This window comes from Pristiophorus japonicus, chromosome 16 (assembly GCF_044704955.1).
Source record: "Pristiophorus japonicus isolate sPriJap1 chromosome 16, sPriJap1.hap1, whole genome shotgun sequence".
Lineage (NCBI taxonomy): Eukaryota > Metazoa > Chordata > Chondrichthyes > Pristiophoridae > Pristiophorus > Pristiophorus japonicus.
This window is the reverse complement of record NC_091992.1, coordinates 115859723-115883710: the sequence shown is the minus strand read 5'-3', so window position 1 is coordinate 115883710 and position 23988 is coordinate 115859723. Positions and strand designations below refer to the sequence as shown.

The window sequence follows — 23988 nt, the reverse complement described above, 5'->3', positions numbered from 1 at the left end:
AATGCTTTGCCACAGGGGAAGAAACCATGGCATCTTAGAATTGGATCAATACTTGCTGCAGGGGAAGGAACAGGGCTATGGAAGGAGCTTGGGAGCAATAGGATTCATTTTTGAATTGTTCTTGTTAAGTGCCGGTACAGGAATGATGGGTCAAATAGCCTCCTGCTGTGCTGCAGCCTTCGATGGTTCGAAGCAGGATGGTCTGTATTTAGTCTTGTTCCTTTTATAAATAAAAATTTGAAAGGTAGCCCATATACAGAATGCAATATTTTTACTCTGCACTTAAAAGCCTGTAAATGCATCTTGAAGGGTAAAGGTGCCAAATATACCTCCAGTTCTTTCTTGACAGTGAACTTTGCTGCGGAAAGTATGGTTTTCTGCAAAGTGTCTGTTCGCCAAGAACGGAGGCAATCTTGAGCACCGTTGATTGCTGATTTTACATTGACACTGGTTTGATTTTCTTCTGGAGATGGCTCCGCTTGTGATTCCTGGAATGGGGAGAGGGGGAACAAGAGTTGTTCAATGCAAGTCATTGCAGGCACTGAGACTGAAGAAAGTACAACTGCCAATAAAGTTCAGTTAAAACTACATGATCGCAATTATCGGTCAGTAATGGAACCACTGCAAAGCACGGGATAAAGAAAATGTTAACCAAAGTTATTGGGAATCGTTTTAAATTTTTGCAATTAAAAAAAATTTTGATACTGAATTGACCGCTCAATATACACCACCCTTGGTATTCCATTCTACTGACTTCAATCTGAAGGAAAATCGACCGTGGTGTATAATGTGCGGCCAATTCAATATCACCTATTTTACACCATTGCCCAAATCTAAAATTACCCCCATTGTGACATATTTTTGTTCAGATGGTTTATGGGACCTTGCTTTGTACTGCACTCCTTAATTTTTAAATGGGGCCCAAAAATTCCTCAGATATTCCACCGTTTTAAGAACATAAGAACATAAGATATAGGAGCAGGAGTAGGCCATACGGCCCCTCGAGCCTGCTCCACCATTCAATAAGATCATGGCTGATCTGATCATGGACGCAGCTTCACTTCCCCGCCCGCTCTCCTTAACCCCTTATCCCCTTTTCCCGCCATAACTCCAGCGGAAGACTGGTGGACCACCCTCAAAAAGGGCGGAAACCCGGTTACACCGAGTCTCCGCCATTGCCATGATTTTCCTCTTTCCTTCTGAGAGGCGGAATTTCCATTCGCCCAGCACAATGCAGTTGAGGGCCAGGGGTCGGATCCAGACATGGCCATGGACTGAGCCCTGACATTTCTGTGGCAGTCAGTATGTCCACAAACTAGCCTCCACAGGGACATATGTGGGTCCCTCTGGTGGGATCCAGGCCAGCCAAGAGGTGCAAACCCCTAAAGAGTGTATATATATATATATTCTTTTAAACGTAGATTGGACCTCTGCTCAGAAAGTCAATGAGCCCATTGGTGGACGCTGGTGTTTCCGGACACACATGAACAGGCACACGCAGCGATGTGTCCAAAGTGGTACTTGCATCCACCACGCCCATGTAAATGAGGCACCTTCCCAGTGACCCCAGAAACTCTGGTGGACACACCATGGATGATACCCTTGGGCACATTCCCAGTGTAACCTTGATTTAAGTGAAAAATAAACAGCAAACCAGTACCCATCTAATATCTTACACGACAAACTATTCACTTTTGCCTCCAAGTTAGAAGGTTGTGGGCTCAAGCGCCACTCCAAGACTTGAGCACACAACTCAATGCTGTCTTCAATGCAGTATTGAGGGAGTGCTGCATTGTCAGAGGTGCCATCTTTCAGATGAGAGTTAAGCTGAGGCCCCGTCTGCCTGTTCAGGTAGATGTACAAAAGTAATTCCCTGACTGTGAAGTGGTTTGGCAAAACCTGTGGACGTGGGGAGTGCAACATCAAAGCAATTGTCTTTCCCTGCAGGCAACAAAACACGTTTATGTTGCATTTCACATTCAGACTAATTTAAGACTTACCTCTGTTTGCAACAATTTTATTTTCTCAGCAACTTTCACCACGAGCTGAAATGAAAGAGCTGGAACTTTGAACAATCCTGTGCTCTTAGTCAGTTTACAGATTATCATATGCATCTTATTACTCCACTTCAAATCATTTTCCAGCAACTCAGAGATATTCCTTCTGCAAAAACAAACATTGAGACTTAAGTTCAACCTTCAAATCAAAATAAATTCCTGAACTCTTCAATTATTGGAGCATGAATAACCAGGGCCCTGGCTTTTGTTTTGAATTGTAAGGAAATGGTAACTTTAGATGTAACTATTTATCCTGTTAACTCAATACTTTCACAGAATTGTGAAGTGCTCAATTCTGGACGAACCTCTTCTGGTTATGTTCTCCCACCCTAAATTAGGAAGTCATTATCTACTTGCTGCTCCTCAGAGACATCACCCAAGGAATGAAGTCAACAAATATATGTATCCTGATGATACACAACTTTCCACCACTTCTCATGAGCCCTCAGGCGCCTCCATGCTGTCAGACCACTTGTTCGACATCAAGTCATGGATGAGTCCAAACTTCCTTCATTGGAAAGATAGAAAATAGGTGCAGGAGTAGGCCATTCGGCCCTTCGAGCCTGCACCACCATTCAATAAGATCATGGCTGATCATTCACCTCAGTACCCCATGAGATAACCAAAGCCATTATTTTCAGCCCCCACCAAAAACCTTAACAATAATTCCATCCACCTCACTTACAATTCATTCATTCTGAACCTAGAACCTAAAGCTTTGAAGCGATGAGTTTCAAACCCCACATCCTACCCATCACCAAGATCACTTATTTTCACCTCTGCAACATCGCTGGCCTCTGCCCTGATCTCAGCCCCTACACTACTCAAATACTCCAAAACCTCTAACTTGTTAAAACCCCAGTTGCCTGTATCTATTCCTCCAATAAGTCCCACCCATCATTTCCATCCTCACTAAATTACACTGGCTTACTGTCCTCCAGCACATTACATTTTAAATCCCTCCATGGTCCTACTCCACCCTATTTCTGCAATCTCCTCCAGCTTTATATTCCATCCCACCCCTTCAGTCAACTTACTCCGGGCTTTAGTGAATTCCACTCCCTTTGTCCGATCATTGGTGGCAAAACCTCTGCTGCCCCAGCCTTACTCTCTGGATCTCGCTCCCTAAACCCCTCCAACTCCCCACTTCTGTCCTCAGAAACCAGATTAAACCTATCTTTTTTGACTAATCTCTCCCTCCATAGTTTGGTTCTCTAGCTTATTCTATTTGGGAAGCACCTTGGGACAGTTTTTCCATTAAAGGTGCTTTATGAATCAAACCTGCCTCGCCTGTTCCTGTTAAAGGGGAAGGAAATGTCTAACAGTAACCACGACAATAACACCTTACAGTTATATAGAGAATTTTACGGTAGAGAAAAGGAGCCAATATCGAGCCTTTGCCAGGGTCGATTAAGAGAAGTGACTGAAAGCTGGGTTGAAGAGATGTATTTTGAGAAGACTTTTAAATGTGAGGAAAGAAGTAGAGAGGTGGAGAGATTTGGGAACATTGTTCCAAAGAGTAGGGGGGAAAAATTCCATTGCGTCCCGTTTGGGGGCGGTAGCATCCGGGAGGCGGGACATTTTGCACCAGGCGCCAAAGTCTTGCAGTTCGGGCTACCACCCCTGGGACGGACACGTCAGGAACGGGGCGCAGCGCCACGCATTGGGCCGCGTAGGAGGGGCTCTTCCCTGAATTAAAGGGAAGGGTCCAAGCTGCAAACTCTACGGTAATGAAAGGGGCCTCCCTGGACCACCGGGGAGCAGAGTGTCGGGCAGACCCTGCGTTCAAAGCGCCAATGGGGTGCTCGGCAAAATCGGCGGAATTTTTTTTTGCAACGCCTCACACCTCCCCTTTAACTTGCGCCCCACGAGCGACCGGTCGCACGTTGTCACCGTCGGCGCAGCGGAGCGGGGCGCTACAGGTTATCACCGCCGCTAAACTCCCGCAGAATTTAGCGAGAGTCGTTAGCGGCACTGCGCCCAGGCGAAAACTTGTTTGCGCCCCCAGGTGCACGAACGGGAGGCGCAAACGACCCGAATTTCTATGCCTAGGGCTTTAACAAGGCAATAATAGCTAACTCAATCTGGTTGGCATTTGTCTTATTCATCTAGAAACCAATATATAAAGTGTACCTTTCTGTTTGTTGGACTACCATTTCTTTGATATAATCGATGCTTGTTCCAAATGCCTGCAGAACATATAAGATAATCCTAAATTTCATTGATTGTAACATACAACAAAGCAAAAAGCAGTAATTATGAGCAATTAAAAATACCATTCTTCACATGCAGAACTATTCTCACCAGCTTCAAAAACCTTCTACAAGTGAGGTGACCTAGTTAGCTAACACCAATTACAGCAATCCATTGGAATATATATGTATACATTATGGACTCCAGCTTCTCAGACATTTTTTCTGGAGGCACCAAACTGACTGAGATCATTTGATAGAGTGACCTTCTGTTATTGGCACTGCTAACCCACATCAAAAAGGCCCAGAGCTCTTCTCGGGAGATGCTTAATGCAGCAGAAATCCTCTCGAACTCAGCGTACTGACTGCCAAGGGTTCGTATATGTAGTGACACTCCTGAACAGAGTGAGGAGGAGTGTGCAACGCCACCTGTTATCGCTGCTCTCTCATCTTTGGCCGTAAAAACTGAATTTGGCCATTGGAGCCTGCACCTAACGCCCAGCGGTAAAACCAGCACTCAGGCGGTGACACCGCCTCAAAAACGGCGGTGCCGAATTTCAAACCCTTAATCTTTGATATAAAACACTTAAAACAAACCTTAATATCTTGGTCCTCCGGTTTAAAATTATCATTTTCCATTTTCTGTTCGCACTCTTTTAATCTGCACATTAGTCCTTGTGCAACATGTTTCAGGGTCATCCCCATTTCCCTCGAGTAATCTGGAATATCCTCAGTTGCAATCAGTGAAAACCAGCTGAAGACCAGTGTAGGGTACGTCTCAATCAGAGGTTTGTTTTGAAACATAAGTTCCAGCAATTTTCTAACATAACAAGAAATAAGTACACATAACAAAAGTTGCTACATTGCTAAAAAAAATTAACCGTGTCGTTACTACTTTTCCATGTATGAGTAAATTTTCCTTATCTCCCTAAATTATTAAAAGTCTTGTGAAAGTGTGCCTTTGTGTTGCATAGACTAGGCTTGTATTCCGAGAATAGAAGATTAAGGGGTGATCTCATTGAGGTGTTTAAGGTTATTCAAGGAATTGATAGGGTAGATACAGAGAAACTATTTCCTCAGGTTGGGAAGTCCAGAACAAGGGGGCATAACCTTAAAATTAGAGCTAGGCCGTTCAGGGTTGATGTCAGGAAGTATGTCTTCACATAAAGGGCAGTAGAGATCTGGAACTCTCTCCCTCTAAAAGCTGTTGAGGCTGGGGGTCAATTGAAAATTTCACACGGAATTACTAAATTTTTGTTAGGTCAGGGCATTAAGGGTTCCGTAACAATGGCGGGTAGATGGAGTTAAGGTACAGATCAGCTTTCATCTAACTGAATGGCTGAACAGGCCTGGGGGGGGCTGGACTGGTCTACTCCTGCTCCTCCTATGTAGTGTTTTAGAATCCCTCTGATCAATTCGACTACAGCACTGTCGTCCCTTCAACCAATCACCATGTGTTGAGCACCGTCTGCCAGCAGGGAAGTTCCTTCTGCCAGCAGATTTATCCCAAGGTGAATGGTGAGTGTTGCTGAATCTCTCCATTCAAGCCAGTGTACCTTCACTGTGAGCAACAACCATGGGATATCTTCAGCAAGTTGCAGTTTATTGAACCGCAATTAAGAAATAATTCAATACAGCTTCGGTGCAATTAAGCTTTGATTTTCACACCATCTTTTGGATGCACAGTCAATAATGGGATTAGGGAATAGATTATCGAAACGTGCAGAGCTTTGCACAACAGGCGGCATATTAGGAATTTGGGAGCAGGGATTACTGTGTCCTGCACAATTATTCATCCATTCTCAAGAATGAAGCAATGACCTCCATTCTGAAGCATGTCTAAACTGGGTAAGGACATAGACACACCTCGAGCAAGAAAAGGTCATTCTGCCCATTAAGCCTGCTCCAGCCAGAGTCATTGTCAGATTGTGTCATGGACTTCCTCACTGTCACCACCACTTGTTACATAAAAGATGGTGATCACCTGTAAATGGCATTTTCTAACTTCATTCCACTTTGGCATCACTTAATTAATACATGTGCAACAAAATTGAATGCCAGAAAGAGTAGACTGAAGCAGTTAACATAGAAACATAGAAACATAGAAAATAGGTGCAGGAGTAGGCCATTCGGCCCTTCTAGCCTGCACCGCCATTCAATGAGTTCATGGCTGAACATTCAACTTCAGTACCCCATTCCTGCTTTCTCGCCATACCCCTTGATCCCCCTAGCAGTAAGGACCTCATCTAACTCCTTTTTGAATATATTTAGTGAATTGGCCTCAACAACTTTCTGTGGTAGAGAATTCCACAGGTTCACCACTCTCTGGGTGAAGATGTTCCTCCGCATCTCGGTCCTAAATGGCTTACCCCTTATCCTTAGACTGTGACCCCTGGTTCTGGACTTCCCCAACATTGGGAACATTCTTCCTGCATCTAACCTGTCTAACCCTGTCAGAATTTTATATGTTTCTATGAGGTCCCCTCTCATTCTTCTGAACTCCAGTGAATACAAGCCCAGTTGATCCAGTCTTTCTTGATAGGTCAGTCCCGCCATCCCGGGAATCAGTCTGGTGAACCTTCGCTGCACTCCCTCAATAGCAAGAATGTCCTTCCTCAGGTTAGGAGACCAAAACTGTACACAATACTCCAGGTGTGGCCTCACCAATGCCCTGTACAACTGTAGCAACACCTCCCTGCCCCTGTACTCAAATCCCCTTGCTATGAAGGCCAACATGCCATTTGCTTTCTTAACCGCCTGCTGCACCTGCATGCCAACCTTCAATGACTGATGTACCATGACACCCAGGTCTCTTTGCACCTCCCCTTTTCCTAATCTGTCACCATTCAGATAATAGTCTGTCTCTCTGTTTTTACCACCAAAGTGGATAACCTCACATTTATCCACATTATACTTCATCTGCCATGCATTTGCCCACTCACCCAACCTATCCAAGTCGCTCTGCAGCCTCACAGCATCCTCCTCGCAGCTCACACTGCCACCCAACTTAGTGTCATCCGCAAATTTGGAGATACTACATGTAATCCCCTCATCTAAATCATTAATGTACAGTGTAAACAGCTGGGGCCCCAGCACAGAACCTTGCGGTACCCCACTAGTCACTGCCTGCCATTCTGAAAAGTACCCATTTACTCCTACTCTTTGCTTCCTGTCTGACAACCAGTTCTCAATCCATGTCAGTACACTACCCCCAATCCCATGTGCTCTAACTTTGCACATCAATCTCTTGTGTGGGACCTTGTCGAACGCCTTCTGAAAGTCCAAATATACCACATCAACTGGTTCTCCCTTATCCACTCTACTGGAAACATCCTCAAAAAATTCCAGAAGATTTGTCAAGCATGATTTCCCTTTCACAAATCCATGCTGACTTGGACCTATCATGTCACCTCTTTCCAAATGCACTGCTATGACATCCTTAATAATTGATTCCATCATTTTACCCACTACCGATGTCAGGCTGACCGGTCTATAATTCCCTGTTTTCTCTCTCCCTCCTTTTTTAAAAAGTGGGGTTACATTGGCTACCCTCCACTCCATAGGAACTGATCCAGAGTCAATGGAATGTTGGAAAAGTTACATCCCAGCCTGCAGCTCCAAGCTCCCCACAGCACCTGCAACAGACAAGCCTAAGATTGAACCCTAACTGCTGGATTACTGACTAAATCACTACACACATGTGGTATCTATTTGTAGATATTAAAAAAAACATCAATTTAATTTATTAGTTAGCTGTAAACTTCCAACCCCATATCGTCTCCAGCTCCAAGATTGCCTAATTCCAGCTCCGTAACATCACCTGTCTCCACCCCACCTCATCCAAGCCTTTATTCCCTCTACACTCAACTATTCCATCATCATCATAGGCAATCCCTCGAGGTCGAGGATGACTTGCTTCCACACTAAAACTGAGTACTCAGGTGACTGATGAGCTCATTTTAAATGGTGGAAGATGCCTGTGCATGAATTCTTTTAAAGTGGGGTGGCCGTTGCACACCAGCCACCACACGGGCTTGACGGAGTACGGTCTTGGTCCAGTGGCAAGGGGATCCAAGATGACTGGAGACCAGGTTCTGCTGTATGTGCCAATACATACACACAAACTCAAACATACTCCTACTGTCCTCTTTCCTTCCAATGTTCTATTCGACTATTCCAGTGCTCTCCTGGCTGGCCTCCCACTTTACACCCTCCGTAAACTTGAGCTCATCCAAAATTCTGCTGCCCATATCTCCTAACTCACACCAAGTCCATTTCACCCTGTGCTTGCTGACCTACATTGGCTCCCGGTCCGGCAACTCCTCGATTTTAAAATTCTCGTACTTGTTTTCGCCCCTCCCTACCTCCTCCAGTTCGACAACCCTCCGAGATCTCTCTGCTCCTCCAATTCTGGACTCCTGCGCATCTCTGACTTTCATTGTTCCACCATTGCCAGCTGTGCCTTCAGCTGCCTGGGCCCTAAGCTCTGGAATTCCCTCCCTAAACCTCACCGGCTCTCTATCCTCCTTTAAGATGCTCCTTAAAACCTACCTCTTTGATTAAGCCTGTCCTAGTATCTCCTTATGTGGCTCTGTGTCAAGTTTTGTTTGATAATTGCTGCAGTGAAGCGCCTTGGGATGTTTTACATTAAAGGCGGTATATAAATGCAAGTTGTTGTTGTCAGTAAAAAAAAGTGCATGATCTTAGTCTGATAGAACATGGAAACGACCTGTGGCCCCAACCTGCCCACTGATGTGGTAGCAACAAGACACCATGTTCATCTGCTCTATAAACGTCCCATCGCACTGGGCTCCGTATGGTATCTTGTACCATCAATTTGTAATTGTTTAAATAAATGAACTACAAGTTAGACAGTCCTGAACAGCAGTCACTAAGGTGTTTTTTTATCAACATTTAAAAATATGTAAATTTCACCTTCTTTTGTTAGGATGAGATTTTATCCTGTTTCGAAACACTTTATATGAAACACCTTGCAGTGGTTCTGGTCTGCTGGAAGTGGCTTCACTGCTCACTGAATGTGGCGGTTGACAGTGTTCCGTACACCACTGAAGAAGTGGTACAACTAGCACCAGCTCCATGACTTCTTGATGAATGCACCGATTAATCAGTCCGGTACATGTACTGGGAACGAACACAATTACAGTGTTAACACTATGTCAAACCCACTGAATCAGTGACAATCAGTTTCTTGAAAAATATGATTAGTTGAGCCAGTTAATAAAATTCACAATGAATTACCAATACACGCATCTTGAAAGATCCTACGTTATCTAAAGTGTCAAAAATAATCACTGGTGACCAAAGCAGATATCTGACACATGCATATAATAGGGTGAACTATGTAACCCTTTTATACCTCTTACCACTATTTCATTGCTGATGATTTATCTGCCGGTTCAGTCCTTTCTCTTGAACTTGAATCCTCGCTCCGAGCTCAATTATGGGAAAATAATGAAAGAAAGGACCTGGAAATATCCACAGGTAAGATCTTCTTCTCTGGCCTGGACATCGTCTCCAATTATGGGACAGTGTCGTCTGCATAATCAGGGCAGTTGGCCATGGCATTCGCAGTACTACTGGAGTGGCCACCCTTTAGAGCCAGTGAGATTTTGGAGCAGCAAAATGCTGCACTTTGGTGGCCGGGCGGGATACAGGCTCCTCCGGCCGAAGTGTTATAAGGCAAATATATATTTAAAGTGCTGCCTGATCAAGCGATTATCGTGGTAAAGCAAGTGTGTCTGCTTCATGCTGGCATACTTACTGTTGACCTCATCCTGGGTGGAACGGGCAGAAGTTCTACGTGAGCCCGATTTCCCGCCAGACCTATTTCCAAATATCTCATGCTGGAGGGCAGTTGGGCAGAACGAACGCCAACAGCCGTCAGCATTTACCAAAGGGGCATGAAATGGGCAAAAACCCAGCAGAAACAGGTTCCCCCCACCAAATTCCTCTTTCTCACCCAAAGAGTGTGAATTAAATGCATAAATGGTTGCAATTTCCAGGCTATTTTTTTTCCCTTCGGTATTTTTATTGCACTGCAAGCCATATCTTACCAAAACAATGACAGAGGCCCAGGTATTTGTGCATGGTGGGGCGTGGGTGCCGATCGGGATATCGGGAATTCGGGAAAGCACGCCCGCTCCTCTTGGCTGCACAGCAACCTTTTTGAAAAAACTAACTTGCTGCTAAAGAATGCTGAGCAAAGCAGACCTGGTGCCTGCTCCACGCAATCTGATCCAAGTTCGGCAAGGGAGCCTAACACAGGGGATAGGACCCTCATTTTCATATGTAAAGGACCCAATGTCAATTAAAGGTGGCCATCAGTGACTCCTGCAAAATAGTCTGACCCAATATCGGGTCGGGTGTCTTTCAGGTGTAACTTGGGCATGGGAGGTTGGTCCCTGAAATTGGCTTTCGAGTATGTTTTACACCCGTAACAAGATCCAGTTTCCAGCCCAATGATTTCTATCTCACTGCTGAACTCTGCCGGTATCAGCGACTGCAATGCTAATACAATTTAATATAAACACAATGCAAATAAAATTTAGCCAGCAGCTCTAATGTAAGAAGGTTATATGTAGATAAGTATGTGTCTTTCAGAATATGAAGCTTGCAGATCATCATCACATGTAGCTTAATTCTATGTATGAAGAATATGCAAGTATCTCCAGACCTATTTTTCTGTTTGATACCTCTATTTGGATTAATTTAGATTACACATTGTGGACATCAGCTTTCAGAGAGGTAAAGGGAATTTTTTTCTCCAGCTGAGAATTGAACAAACTTTATTTTTCAAGTCCCACACAGGTTCTTTGTAACCAGCCCACTTACCCCTTTGCAACTGTTTTGAAAAGGTCACAATAGTCTTTAGTAATTCAGAACAAAGAATTAGCAAGTAAATCTGAAAGTAGACGGGGGAATCATGGGGAACAGGAGGTAGAGAAAACCTAACACAACTTCAGAACCGATTGCTGGACATGTGAGCACACGTTTTTATATCTAGGGCTGGATTTTCCAGTCCATTACATTCCGGGTGTCACCCCGGAGCAGCGAGAAAGGCGGCATTCAGGTCTCCTGTGCCCCGTCGCGAACCTCCGGTCCCGTTTAGCAGCGGCATTGAGCAGCACTGCCGGAGAGCCGGCAGCAGTTTGGACTTTTGGCCGATCTGTCCGCCCGGAAGTGTGCCCGCAACGACCGGCTGGGAAATCAGTGCAGTCCGGCATAGCCGGCGGCACAGAGGAAGGTGAAGTGCTCCGAAGGTCAGTGCGAGTGTTTGTTCTTTTAATTGCTTTTTAGCGATTTGTGTTGTGGCGGCGTGGGCAATATTTTGGGAATGTCTTTGTGTTTTTTTAAGGATCCCCCCGCCCCCCCGGGGCCTCTCTCGGAACACAGTTTCCCATACTTGCGCCACGAGAAATGTACAACGCTTCCCTTCGCGCTGCGCCCCCTGACGCAGGGCCCAGATGCCGAAACTTCCTTACCAAAGCGCAAACTATTCCCGGCCGGTAACTTTCCCGCCCTGCCTCCGTTTTCACCCCGAAAACAGACAAGCCTAAAATCCAGCCCCTTAGCTTTACAACTTGCAACTTCTGTAATGAAAACACACTGCAGTTCCAGATCAATCACAAAACAGCAGATGGAGGCCAGAAATACTGAACTCCATTCGAACCAGCCCGATTCATTGCCATGGGGAGGGGAAGAAGGCAAATTCCATCCCATAATGATCAGTTATCAATATTTCTTTTGTTCTGTCCTCTGCAAATCAGAAAAGCGTGATATAAAAAGATTTCATTGAAAATAAATTTCTGGTTGGTGTTCCAAAATCCCAGCAGATTATAACAGTCAGGGAAAAGAGTAAAAATAAGTACAAGGCAATCTATAAAAGTAAAAATGTGCGCTGAACCTACTATTGAGGTGTTGGGAAAAGTATTGTCATTTCTCTCAGGTCTCGGAGATGCTCTTCTGTACTTTTCTGGGGCAGTTTTAACAGTTGGCAGATAGTTACTAAGTCTTTTGTATCCAAGACCAAAGAGCAATGGTTGCAGATAACAAAAGCCAGCATTCCAGCTACAAATGGATTTTTCACAATTCTTTTGGATTTTGTTGCTTTTTTAGGTTCTGGCTGAGTGTAAGGATCCAGAAATTTCTTCAACTGCTCACTTATCAATTCTTTAGTCTGCGATAGAAAATAAAAATAAATCAATGGGAAATATACACGGAATAAACTCTTGCTTTTAAAAAAGTGTCTCTCGTAAGTAAGGTGTTGGAATCTACAATAAGGAACCCAAATTCAAATTAAGCTGTCAACTTCCCCCTTTTTAATTTGTTTTACATTCAAAGGCAGGTGTTAGCTCGCTCCTCAATACAACATTCGAAGTGAAAAACACAAGGACGCACTCAAGAAGAAACTGCCTTCGAATGGTCCATTAAATCCACTCCTTTCACACACCGCATCTAACCTACCTCATGGTGAAGAAATCAGAGTTTTGCATCAAATAGGCAAGACAATTTGACTTATGTTATACTGTTCTCAAATCACTCGAGTTAAAATGGAAGCTATCTTTGATAGCTTATCAGTGAGCTGCGGGCGCCAAACAGGAGGGCAGGAAATTGTCTCGCTGTCATGCTGAGGATAGCAGGTCAGGTGAGTGGTGCGGTGGGGTGCGTCGTGGGTATGAAATCTAGGGGGCGGGCCTCGAACAGCCTGACATAGTCATACTCATAAAATCATGCCTATCAGCCAATGTCCCAGAGATGGCGGGAGAGAGGTATACAGTCGGGTGGGATTGGCCCTGAGAGCCTCAGCACTGACTCAGGATTCCATGAAGTCTCATAGCTTCAGGTCAAACATTGGCAAGGAAACCTTCTGCTGGTTACCACCTACCGCCCTCCTTCAGCCAATGAATCAGCACTCCTCCGTGTTGAACACCACTTAGAGGAAGCACTGAAGATAACAAGGGCACAGAATGTACTCTGGGTGGGGGACGTAAATGTCCATCACCAAGAGTGGCTTAGCAGCACCACCACTAGCCAAGCTGGCTGAGTTCTGAAAGACATAGCTGCCAGACTGGGCCTGCGGCAGGTGGTGAGAGAACCAACTCAAGGGAATAATCTACTTGATCTAGTCTCCACCAATCTATTTGTCACAAATACATCTGACCATGACAGTATTGGTAGGAGTGATCACCAAGCAGTCCTTGTGTAGACCAAACCCTGTCTCACACGGAGGACTGCCTCAATTATGTCATGTGGAACTACCATTGTGTGAAGTGGGGTAGATTAAGAACAGAGCTACCAGCTCGAAATTGGGACTCCATGAGGCACTGTGGGCCGTCAGCAGCAGCAGAATTGCATTCCCCACAATCTGTAACCTCATGGCCCGGCATATCCCTCATTCTACCATTACCATCAAGCCAAGGAACCAATGAGGCAAGTAGAAGAGCATTCCAAGAGCAGCCACTATTCAAACCTGAAAATGAGTTGCCAACCTGATGAAGCTACAACACAAGACTAGATGCATGCTCATCAGAGGAAGACAAAGCTAAGAAATACCACAACAATAATATCTTGCATTTATATAGTGCCTTCAATGTAGTAGAACATAGCAAAGTGCTTCACAAGAACGTTATCAAACATAATTTGACACCAAGCTACAGAAGGAGATATTAGGACGGGTCAAAGGGGTAGGTTTTAAGGACCGTCTTAAAGGAGCGAGAAGTAGGTATGCGGAGAGATTTAAGGAGCGAATTCTAAAGCTTAGGGCCTAGGCTTCTGAAGGAATGACCGCCAATGGTGAAACAATTAAATCAGGGATGCACAAGAGGCATCTTGGAAGAGCACAGAGATCTCAGCAGATTGTAGGGCTGGAGGAGGTAACAGAGACAGGAAGGGGATGAGACCATGGAGAGATTTGAAAACAAGGATGAGAATTCTAAAATCAAGGCATTGCTGTTGGTGGAGCCAATGTAGGTCAGCGAGCATAAAAGGGATGGGCGAGTTAGGATGCAGGGAACAGAGTTTTGGATGAGCTCAAGTTTACAGAGGTTGCAAGGTGGGGAACCAGTCAGGAGAGCATTGGAATAGTCAAGAGTAGAGGTAACAAAGGGTTGGGTTTCAGCAGATGAGCTGATGCAGAGGTGGAGACGGGCAATGTGACAAGTGGAAATAGGCGGTCTTAGTGTTGGAGCGGAAATGGAATCGGAAGCTCATCTCAGGGTCAAATAGCACTCTAAGTTTGCTCTAAATCAGCCTCAGACAGTGGCGAGGGAGAGGGATGGAGTCAGTGGTTATGGAACGGAGTTTGTATATTTAGTACGAGGAAACTTCATGCCCATCATGCTCGGTCAAGCAGTGTGACAAATCAGAGGCAGTGGAGGGTCCAAGAGAGGTGGAGGTGAGGTAGAGCTGGGTGTCATCAGCATACATGTTTTTGAGGGGGCAGCAAGTAAATGAGAAATAGGAGGGGAACAAGGCTAGACCCTTGGAGGATTCCAGAGGTAAGGTTGCGGGAGCGAGAAGAGATTCCATTGCAGATGATTCTCTGGCTACGACTGGATAGATAGGAATGGATCCAGGTAACGGAAGTCTAATCCAGCTGGACAATGAAGGAGAGGCATTGGAGGTGGATGGTGTGATCAACCGTGTCAAAGTCACAACCAACGAATTAGGTCAAAGCTTTGAAGTCCTGCCACATCTAATCGTGAATGGTGTTGGACAATTCAGCAACTTACGGGAGGAGGAGGCTCCATTAACATTCCCATCCTCAACGATGGCAGAGCCCAGCACATGAGTGCCAAAGACAAGGCTGAAGCATTTGCAACCATCTTCAGCCAGAAGTGCTGAAGACCAGTGCCCCAGAACTTGCCACACCTCTAGCCAAGCTGTTCCAGTACAGCTATAACACTGGCATCGACCCGACATCCTTGCACATCGCAAGGATGTGTGCATCACCTGCTCCATGACAGGAGCCGACGACTGCTGGATGGACCACCGCCTAATCCGTTCCATCATCAACATCAACATAGTCCCAAAGCTGCGACGGCAGCAGAAGAAGTGCCGCAAAAAAAAAATCAATGCTGGGGCACTCACAGACCCAGCTAAGAGAGCCCTATACAGCCAGTGCCTCACTGCTAATGTGGCGACCCTTGATGACCCCGAGACGCAGAATACCCACAGCGATTGGTCTGCCCTCCAGGCCACCATAACCAGTGCCCGTGTAGAGATGCTCGGTCACTCAATCAGGAAACACCAGGACTGGTTTGATGAGAATGACCAGGAGTTTCAAGAGCTAATAAATCGCAAGCGCAGGGCATTTCTGAACCTAAAACAACAACCCAAGTCGGGAGCAGCAAAGCACATTACAGATAGCTTAAGGCCGAGGTTCAACAAAAAAACAGTGACCTAAAGAATAGATGGTGGGTGGAGAAAGCACAGGAGATTCAGCAGCTGGCTGACAGCCATGATATGTGAGGATTCTTCACCACAGTCAATGCCCCTTACGGCCCAAGCACTCAAGGCCCCACCCCACTGCTGGCCAAGAATGGGGTGACACTCATCAAGGACACCAAGGCACTCAGGACCCGCTGGAAGGAGCACTTCGAAGATCTCCTTAACCAAGACTCCGCCTTTGACTCGAATGTCCTCGACTCCGTCCCGCAGTATGCTGCCCGCCACCATCTCAGCAAAACCCCAGCCCTGCACAAGGTAGAAAAGGCCACCCGACAGCTCAGGAACAAGGCAATGGGAGCAGATGGAATCCCCGCTGAGGCACTAAAGTATGGCGGAGAGGCACTATTGGCACAAACGCATGACCTCATCTCTCTCATCTGGAAGGAGGAGAGCATGCCGGAAGATCTCAGAGATGCAGTAATTGTGACCATCTTTAAAAAAGGGGATAAGTCCGACTGCGGCAACGACAGAGGAATCTCCCTGTTATCAGCCACTAGGAAAGTCATCGCTAGAATCCTCCTCAACCATCTTCTCCATGTGGCTGAGGAGCTCCTCCCGGAGTCACGGTGTAGATTTCATCCCCTACGGGGCACAACGGACATGATCTATACAGCGCGACAGCTGCAAGAAAAATGCAGGGAACAGCACCAACTCTTGTACATGGCCTTCTTTGACCTTACAAAGGCCTTTGACACTGTCACCCGCGAGGGACTATGGAGCATCCTCCGTTTCAGCTGCCCCCAAAAGTTTGTCATCATCCTCCGCCTGCTCCACGACGACATGCAGGCCGTGATCCTTACCAATGGATCCATCACAGTCCCAATCCACGTCCGGACTGGGGTCAAGCAGGGCTGCGTTATCGCGCCAACCCTCTTCTCAATCTTCCTCGCTGCAATGCTCCACTTCACACTCAACAAGCTCCCCGCTGGAGTAGAACTAAACTACAGAACCAGTGGGAACCTATTCAACCTTCGTCGTCTCCAGGCTAGATACAAGACCATCCCAACCTCTGTTGTCGAACTACAGTACGCGGACGACGCTTGCGTCTGCGCACAGAGACTGAACTCCAAGTCATTGTCAACATCTTCACTGAGGCATACGAAAGCATGGGCCTTACACTCAACATCCGTAAGACAAAGATCCTCCACCAACCTGACCCTTGCCACACAGCACTGCCCCCCAGTCATCAAGATCCATGGCACGGCCTTGGACAAAGTGGACCATTTTCCATACCTCGGGAGCCGATTATCAGCAAGGCCAGACACAGACGACGAGGTTCAACACCGCCTCCAGTGCACCAGTGCAGCCTTTGGCCACCTGAGGAAGAGAGTGTTCGAAGATCAGGCCCTCAAATCTGGCACCAAGCTCATGGTCTACAGGGCTGTAGTGATACCCGCCCTCCTGCATGGCTCAGAGACATGGACCATATACAGTAGGCACCTCAAATCGCTGGAGAAATACCACCAACGATGTCTCTGCAAGATCCTGCAAATCCCCTGGGAGGATAGATGCACCAACGTTAGTGTCCTCGATCAGGCCAACATCCCCAACAGCGTATGAGTCCATATCCCAAGAATTTTTTTTTAATTCAAATAATTTTTTTAATATACTTCCAAGAAAAGATTGCTGGAACTTCCTAAATTTTGAATAATTGCCCATTCGCATTTAAAAAGTTAGTCAGCCATATACAAACTGAACTGATTGTTTAAGTTCAAATCACTTCTCTGTCAAGCCTGAATCCATGAAACTTACAATTAAAAAAAAATGTTTTTTAACTGCTCATGCTCCAAACTAAAACCAGATAGCACAATTTCATTTCGGTGACACTTATGAATATTTACCTGTACTTCATCAAAATGGATTTGCCGTACCCATGTAAACCATTCAGATTCCGTTATCCGGCGGCACTGCTGAAAATGCTTCAGTTGCAGCTTAAATTGCTTGAATGTTTCTTGATTCAGGGAAGTAAGGAGATCAAAGATGTTCTCCAGCATAATTTTGCCTCCTGTATACATCGACTGGGAAATCCTTTCTTCTGGAGACTTTCCAAATGATGCGATGTGTTTCATTGCACTAAACATTGATGGCTGTTGAAAGTTCATGATGCCATCATACTGGTGCCATTCTTAAAATAAAAAAGAAAATAATTACATTGAGAAACAAGAAGATTAAGAAAACTATTGTAAACCATGTTTCTGCTATGACATTACTAAAAAAAATCCACTGGTTTGTAAGAGAGGTAAATGCATTTTACATTTGATTAATCAGTATTTTTCACAAGCAAAATGATTGTCACATTTCATGAATCTGAATGTGATGCTTAATTAATTACAAGCAATGAATTCATTAAAATCAGTCAATGGCTTTTATGACTGACAATATTATCATCTGTTACCAAATATGTCTTAATCAAGCTCAATTGTTATTTGAAGCACTGGAAGTCGGCCATGAGAAGTTCTTTATAACTGAAGGCATTAAAGTAACTTGAATTTATCCTTGCCAGGTAACCCAGACAAGTCACCATAGTTAATACTAGATGGATACATCAACGTGGACTACTTCCCTTGTCTTAGGAGCCTATCAACAAGAACAGGCGTCGACAACGAGATCCAATGTAACCAAAGTTAGCATCCTCGACCGGGCCAACATCCCCAGCATTGAAGCACTGACCACACTTGATCAGCTCCGCTGGGCAGGCCACATTGTTTGCATGCCATACACGCGCATCCCAAAGCAAGCACTCTACTCGGAACTCCTTCACGGCAAATGAGCCAAAGGTGGGCAGCGGAAACGTTACAAGGACACCCTCAAAGCCTCCCTGATAAAGTGCAACATCCCCACTGACACCTGGGAGTCCCTGACCAAAGACTGCCCTAAGTGGAGGAAACGCATCCGGGAGGGTGTTGAGCTCCTCAAGTCTCGTCGCCAAGAGCATGCAAAAATCAAGCACAAGCTGCGGAAAGAGCGTGTGGCAAACCAGTCCCACCCATCACTTCCCTCAATAACTGTCTGTCCCACCTGTGACAGAGATTGTGGTTCTCATATTGGACTGTTCAGCCACCTAAGAACTCATGTTAAGATTGGAAGCAAGTCTTCCTCAATTCTGAGGAACTGTCTATGATGATGATGACATTAAACACAAGCCCAGACCAGCAGATGTTGCGCAAAATGAATGTTTATTGGGCCCCACCGGGGAGCTGCATAAATAGTGATTAATGAATAAAAACCGAGAAAACTCATCCAAAGTCATGGAGAAAGTTTACACATGAGTATCTCTCAGTGATGCAGAGATTTACCTTTAGTGATTAGTAACAACACCTAACAAAATGTCTTTGTATACTTTCTCCATAACTGATGTAAGATTAACTGGTCTATGTGTCACTTCTTTTCAGATGAATTTATCAGTGTCAGAAGGAGTCCAATTCTCACCCAGATATTTGCAATTTGAACAGTAAGAAGATTACTAACAATAATTCTTTATCCACTGATGGAAAGACTTACATTTATATAGCGCCTTTCATGGCCACCGGACATCTCAAAGCGCTTTACAGCCAATGAGGTACTGTTTGGAGTGTAGTCACTGTTGTAATGTGGGAATGATGGAGTCCCATTGTGGATCTTTCTATTGCTGGATAGGTTTCAGTGTGCAAACCAGTGTGACCAACACAAATACCAGTCAATCAGATGCACTACAGAACAAGTGTGATCATTCAACCACAGAAGCCACCATAATCAAGCCTAATGTCAAGGACATCGCTGCAGGAGTTCCTCAGGACTGTGTCCTAGGCCCAACCATCTTCAGCTGCTTGATCAATGGCCTTCCCGCCATCAGAAGTCGGGTGTTCGCCGATGATTGCAGTGTTCAGTGCTATTCGCAACTCCACAGATAATGAAGCCCTCCATGCCTGCAATGCAGCAAGGCCTGGAAGACTTTCAGGCCATTGCTGATAAATGGCAAGTAACTTTCATGCCGCACAAGTGCCAGACAATGACTATCTCCACTGCCCCTTGATATTCAACAGGAGTACCATCGCCGAATCCCCCACCATCAATATCCTGGGGGTCACCATTACCCAGAAACTGAACTGGAGCAGCCACATAAATACTAAAGGAGCAGGTCAGAAGCTGGGTATTCTGTGGGGAGTAATTGACCTCCTGACCAATGTTCCCTTTAATTTTATTTTGGATGCGTGGCATCTTTAAGGGTGTGCACGGCCCATTCAAAATACCGCGCATATGCTGTTTTGCCCATTTAAAAGCCGGTAATCCGGCTTCGCGGGAGCTCCAGAGCGGGGAACATTGCTCCTCGCTCCCCAAAGCTCCCCAAAGCCTTTCCACCATCTGCAAGGCACATGGAATACTCTCCACTTGTCTGGATGAATGCAGCTCCAACTACAGTGGCAATGGCAAAATTAAAGCACATCGGATTGGGGGGTAATGTATTGGCATGGATTGAAAATTGGTTAACTGACAGGAAACAGAGAGTAGGAATAAACAGGTCTTTTTCAGGGTGGTGGGCAGTGACTAGTAGGATATCACAGGGATCAATGCTTGGGCCCCAGCTATTCACAATATATATAAATGATTTGGATGAGGGAACCAAATGTAATATTTCCAAGTTTGCTGACGACACAAAACTAGGTGGGATTGTGAGTTGTGAGGAGGATGCAAAGACGCTGCAAGGCCATTTAGATAGGTTGAGTGAGTGGGCAGACATATGGCAGATGAGGTATAACATGGATAAATGTGAAGTTATCTACTTTGGTAGGAAAAACATAAGGACAAAGTATTATTTAAATGGTGATGGCTTGGGAAGTGTCGATGTGCAGACGGACCTGGGTGTCCTTGTACACCGGTCATTGAAAGCAAACATACAGGTGCAGCAAGCAGTTCGGAAGGCAAATGGTATGTTGGCCTTCACTGCAAGAGGATTTAAGTACAGGAGCAAGGATGCCTTACTACAGTTATACAGGGCCTTGGTGAGACAGCACCTGGAATATTGTGTGCAGTTTTGGTCTCCTTACCTAAGAAAGGATGTACTTGCCATAGAGGGAGTGCAGCGAAGGTTCACCAGACTGATTCCTGAGATGGCAGGACTGTCGTATGAGGAGAGATTGGGTCGACTAGGCCTGTATTCACTGCAGTTTAGAAGAATGAGAGGGGGTCTCATTGAAGTGTATGAAATTTTGACTGGGTTGGATAGACTGGATGCGGGGAGGATGTTTCCCCTGGCTGGGAAGTCTCGAACAAGAAGTTACAGTCTCAGGATGCGGGGTAGGAAATTTAGGACCGAGATGAGGAGAAATATTTTCACTCAGAGAGTGGTGAACCTGTGGAATTCTCTACCACAAAAGGCTGTGGAGGCCAAATCACTGAATATATTTAAGAGGGAGATAGATAGGTTTCTCGAAACAAAAGGCATCAAGGGGTATGGGGAAAAAGCAGGAAGATGGTGTTGAGATAGAGGATCAGCCATGGTCATATTGAATGGCCTACTACTGCTCCTATTTTATATGTTTCTATGTTTTTATCGATGACATAGCAGCCTGCTTGATTGTTTTATAACACTGCTGTGAAGCACCTTGGGACATTTTACAATGTTAAAGGCGCTATATAAATAAAAGTGGTTGTTGTTGTAGTAACGACTCTGGGGATAATGGTCTCAGTGAAACCATACCGGATCCCTGAGCTGAAGAGATAGGAGGTCTCCCAACAGACCAGGATGATGCTAGAGCTAGGAATACTAGAAGAGCATCACAGTGAATGGTCAACTGCTATAGTTATGGCACAAAACCCGATGGGTCATCGAGATTCTGTCATGATTTTAGAAAATCAAATGAAACATCCAAGTTTGATGCTTACCCCATGCTGAGGGTGGATGTGCTTTACTACAGAAATCGCTCCAGCCCCTCGCTCTTTTCTGGCGGGGGAGGTTATGTAACAGGATGAGAGAGGGATGATAAGTGAGCCATAGGCTGTTGAGAGCTCTGTATGCACAATAGGGCACAACTTTAAGAATTTGTATAAAACGTCAGAATGACCAATTAAATGCAGCATAACTTTAAGAAATCATTGACCTTAATTGCTTTTATTATTAATATTATAACTTTTATTTATATAGTGCCTTTAACGTAGTAAATTGTCCCAAGGTGCTTCACAACAATGTTACAAGCCACACCGAGCCACAAAAGAAGAAATGAAGGCAGATAACCAAAAGCTTGTTTAAAGAGGTGGATTTTAAGGAGTGTCTTAAAGGAGGAAAGAGAGGTGGAGAGGCGGAGAGGTTTAGGGAGGGAGTTCTAGAGCTTAGAGCCCAGGCAGCTGAAGGCACGGCCACCGTTGGTTGAGCAGTTATAATGAGGGATGTTCAAGAGGCCAGAATTTGAGGAGCGCAGACACCTTATATGGTTGTGAGGGTGAAAAAGATTAGAATTAGCAAGGGGCAAGGCCATGGAGTGATTTGTCAACAAGGATGAGAATTTTGAAATTGAGGCGTTGTTTAACTGGGTCAGAATGTAGGTCAGAAAGCACAGGGGTGATGGGTGATCGTGACTTGGTGTGAGTTAGTACATGGGCTGCTGAGTTTTGGATGACCTCAAATTTACGTAGTGTGGTATGTGGAAGGCCGGCCAGGAGTGAGTTGGAGTGGTCAAGTCTCGAGGTAACAACGGTACGAATGAGGGTTTCAGCAGCGGATGAGATGAGGCACGGGCGGAGGCGGGCAATGTTAATCAGGAACAACTCCCAGCCTGTGAGGATAAAAGGCAGGGAAATAGTTCAGTTGAAGAGAGGAGTTTGGAGAGGAAGGAATGGAGAGTTAGAAGGTGTAGCTGGAAATGTAATCCCTGTTACTGTCTTCTTCATCGCTGCACTTAAAAACCCAACTGATGTGGGTGAATAAACCTCTCTGGGTTTTAAGTTCGAGTTTGCGCGTTTAATTGACCACTCGGTGCTGGGCCTGTTATATGAGATAATGGCTGCAATTTTACTGACCTCAGCTGGTCCATGGCGGGCAATGTTGGTTAGACACATCGTAGTGGCAACACAGATTCCTTATAGTTTCTTACCATTTTCACTTTGATAAGGTATTATTAAAACCCGCACAGCAGTTTCTTGAATCACTCTATTCCCTTTCTCCAAAGCATAGCAATATCTAATGGTCCTTCCCTTCATGTCAGGTCCAACATGCAAGCAGCTATGCACAAGATATCCATTTTTATTGAGATTCCTAAACAGCAAAGAGAGAATTATATGAACTGAAGGACAAAATGATAAAAAAAACACCTTGTATATTTGCCCTGGGCGGCACATTGTCACTGGCCAGTCATCTTGAGCTTTGTGTTCATTGTACACAAAATAACATTCGCGCCACACAAGTGCCAGGCAATGACTTTCTCTAACAATCAAGAGTCTAAACCTCCTGACTCCCCAAAGCTTTCCCAGCATTTTTACAAAGCATACGTCAGGAGTGTGATGGAATACTCTCCACTTGCCTGGATGAGTGCAGCTCCAACAAGACTCAAGAAGCTGGACACCATCCAGGACAAAGTAGCCCGCTTGATTGGCACCCCATCCACCACCTTAAACATTCACTCCCTCCACCACCGGCGCACCGTGACTGCAGTGTGTACCATCTACAAGATGCAATGCAGCAACTCGCCAAGACTTCTTCGGCAGCACGTCCTAAACTCGCGACCTCTACCCCCTAGAAGAACAAAGGCAGCAGGCACATGGGAACCTGCAAGTTCCCCTCCAAGTTACACACCATCCTGACTTGGAAATATATCACCGTTCCTTCATCGTCTCTGGGTCAAAATTGTGGAACTCCCTCCCTAACAGCACTGTGGGAGTATCTTAACTACAAGGACTGCAGCGGTTCAAGGCGGCGGCTCACCGCCACCTTCTCAAGGGCAACTAGGGATGTGCAATAAATGCTGGCCTTGACAGCGACGCCCACATCCCAGGAATGAATAAAGAAAAATAAACACTGAAATTTAAACTCCACTGACATACTAGAGGTATTCTTAAGCAAAATCAGTCCAGGACTCATCAGTTTAGTGAATGCTTTACTCCAGAATCCTAGCAGAATAAGAGTAACATGCCAGAACAGTGCCAGAGTGATGGCTCCATAACATGCCACACGTATATCTGATTAAACAAGTGCTTTTTACCTATACGGAGCAGAATCATCTCACTGACTAAATTGGCATGACATTGATAACCTTATCTTTTGACCAGATTAAACCTAGCAATATTGCTACTTATTTTCC

General features: G+C 45.3%; 1 protein-coding gene across 6 annotated transcripts in view; it reads right to left on the bottom strand.

The window, feature by feature from the left end:
- Window positions 1–23988, bottom strand: part of LOC139226750 (E3 ubiquitin-protein ligase rnf213-alpha-like) — a 166275-nt gene that overhangs the window by 109691 nt on the left and 32596 nt on the right. For all 6 annotated transcript variants that reach the window (XM_070857737.1, XM_070857736.1, XM_070857741.1 and 3 more), the window contains 8 exons: window positions 22786–22946; window positions 17560–17843; window positions 12178–12446; window positions 9185–9391; window positions 4847–5069; window positions 4191–4246; window positions 2001–2163; window positions 330–488 (listed from right to left, as the gene is read on the bottom strand). In XM_070857737.1, the coding sequence (XP_070713838.1) occupies window positions 330–488; window positions 2001–2163; window positions 4191–4246; window positions 4847–5069; window positions 9185–9391; window positions 12178–12446; window positions 17560–17843; window positions 22786–22946 (1522 nt within the window). The remainder of the gene's footprint in view (window positions 1–329; window positions 489–2000; window positions 2164–4190; window positions 4247–4846; window positions 5070–9184; window positions 9392–12177; window positions 12447–17559; window positions 17844–22785; window positions 22947–23988) is intronic.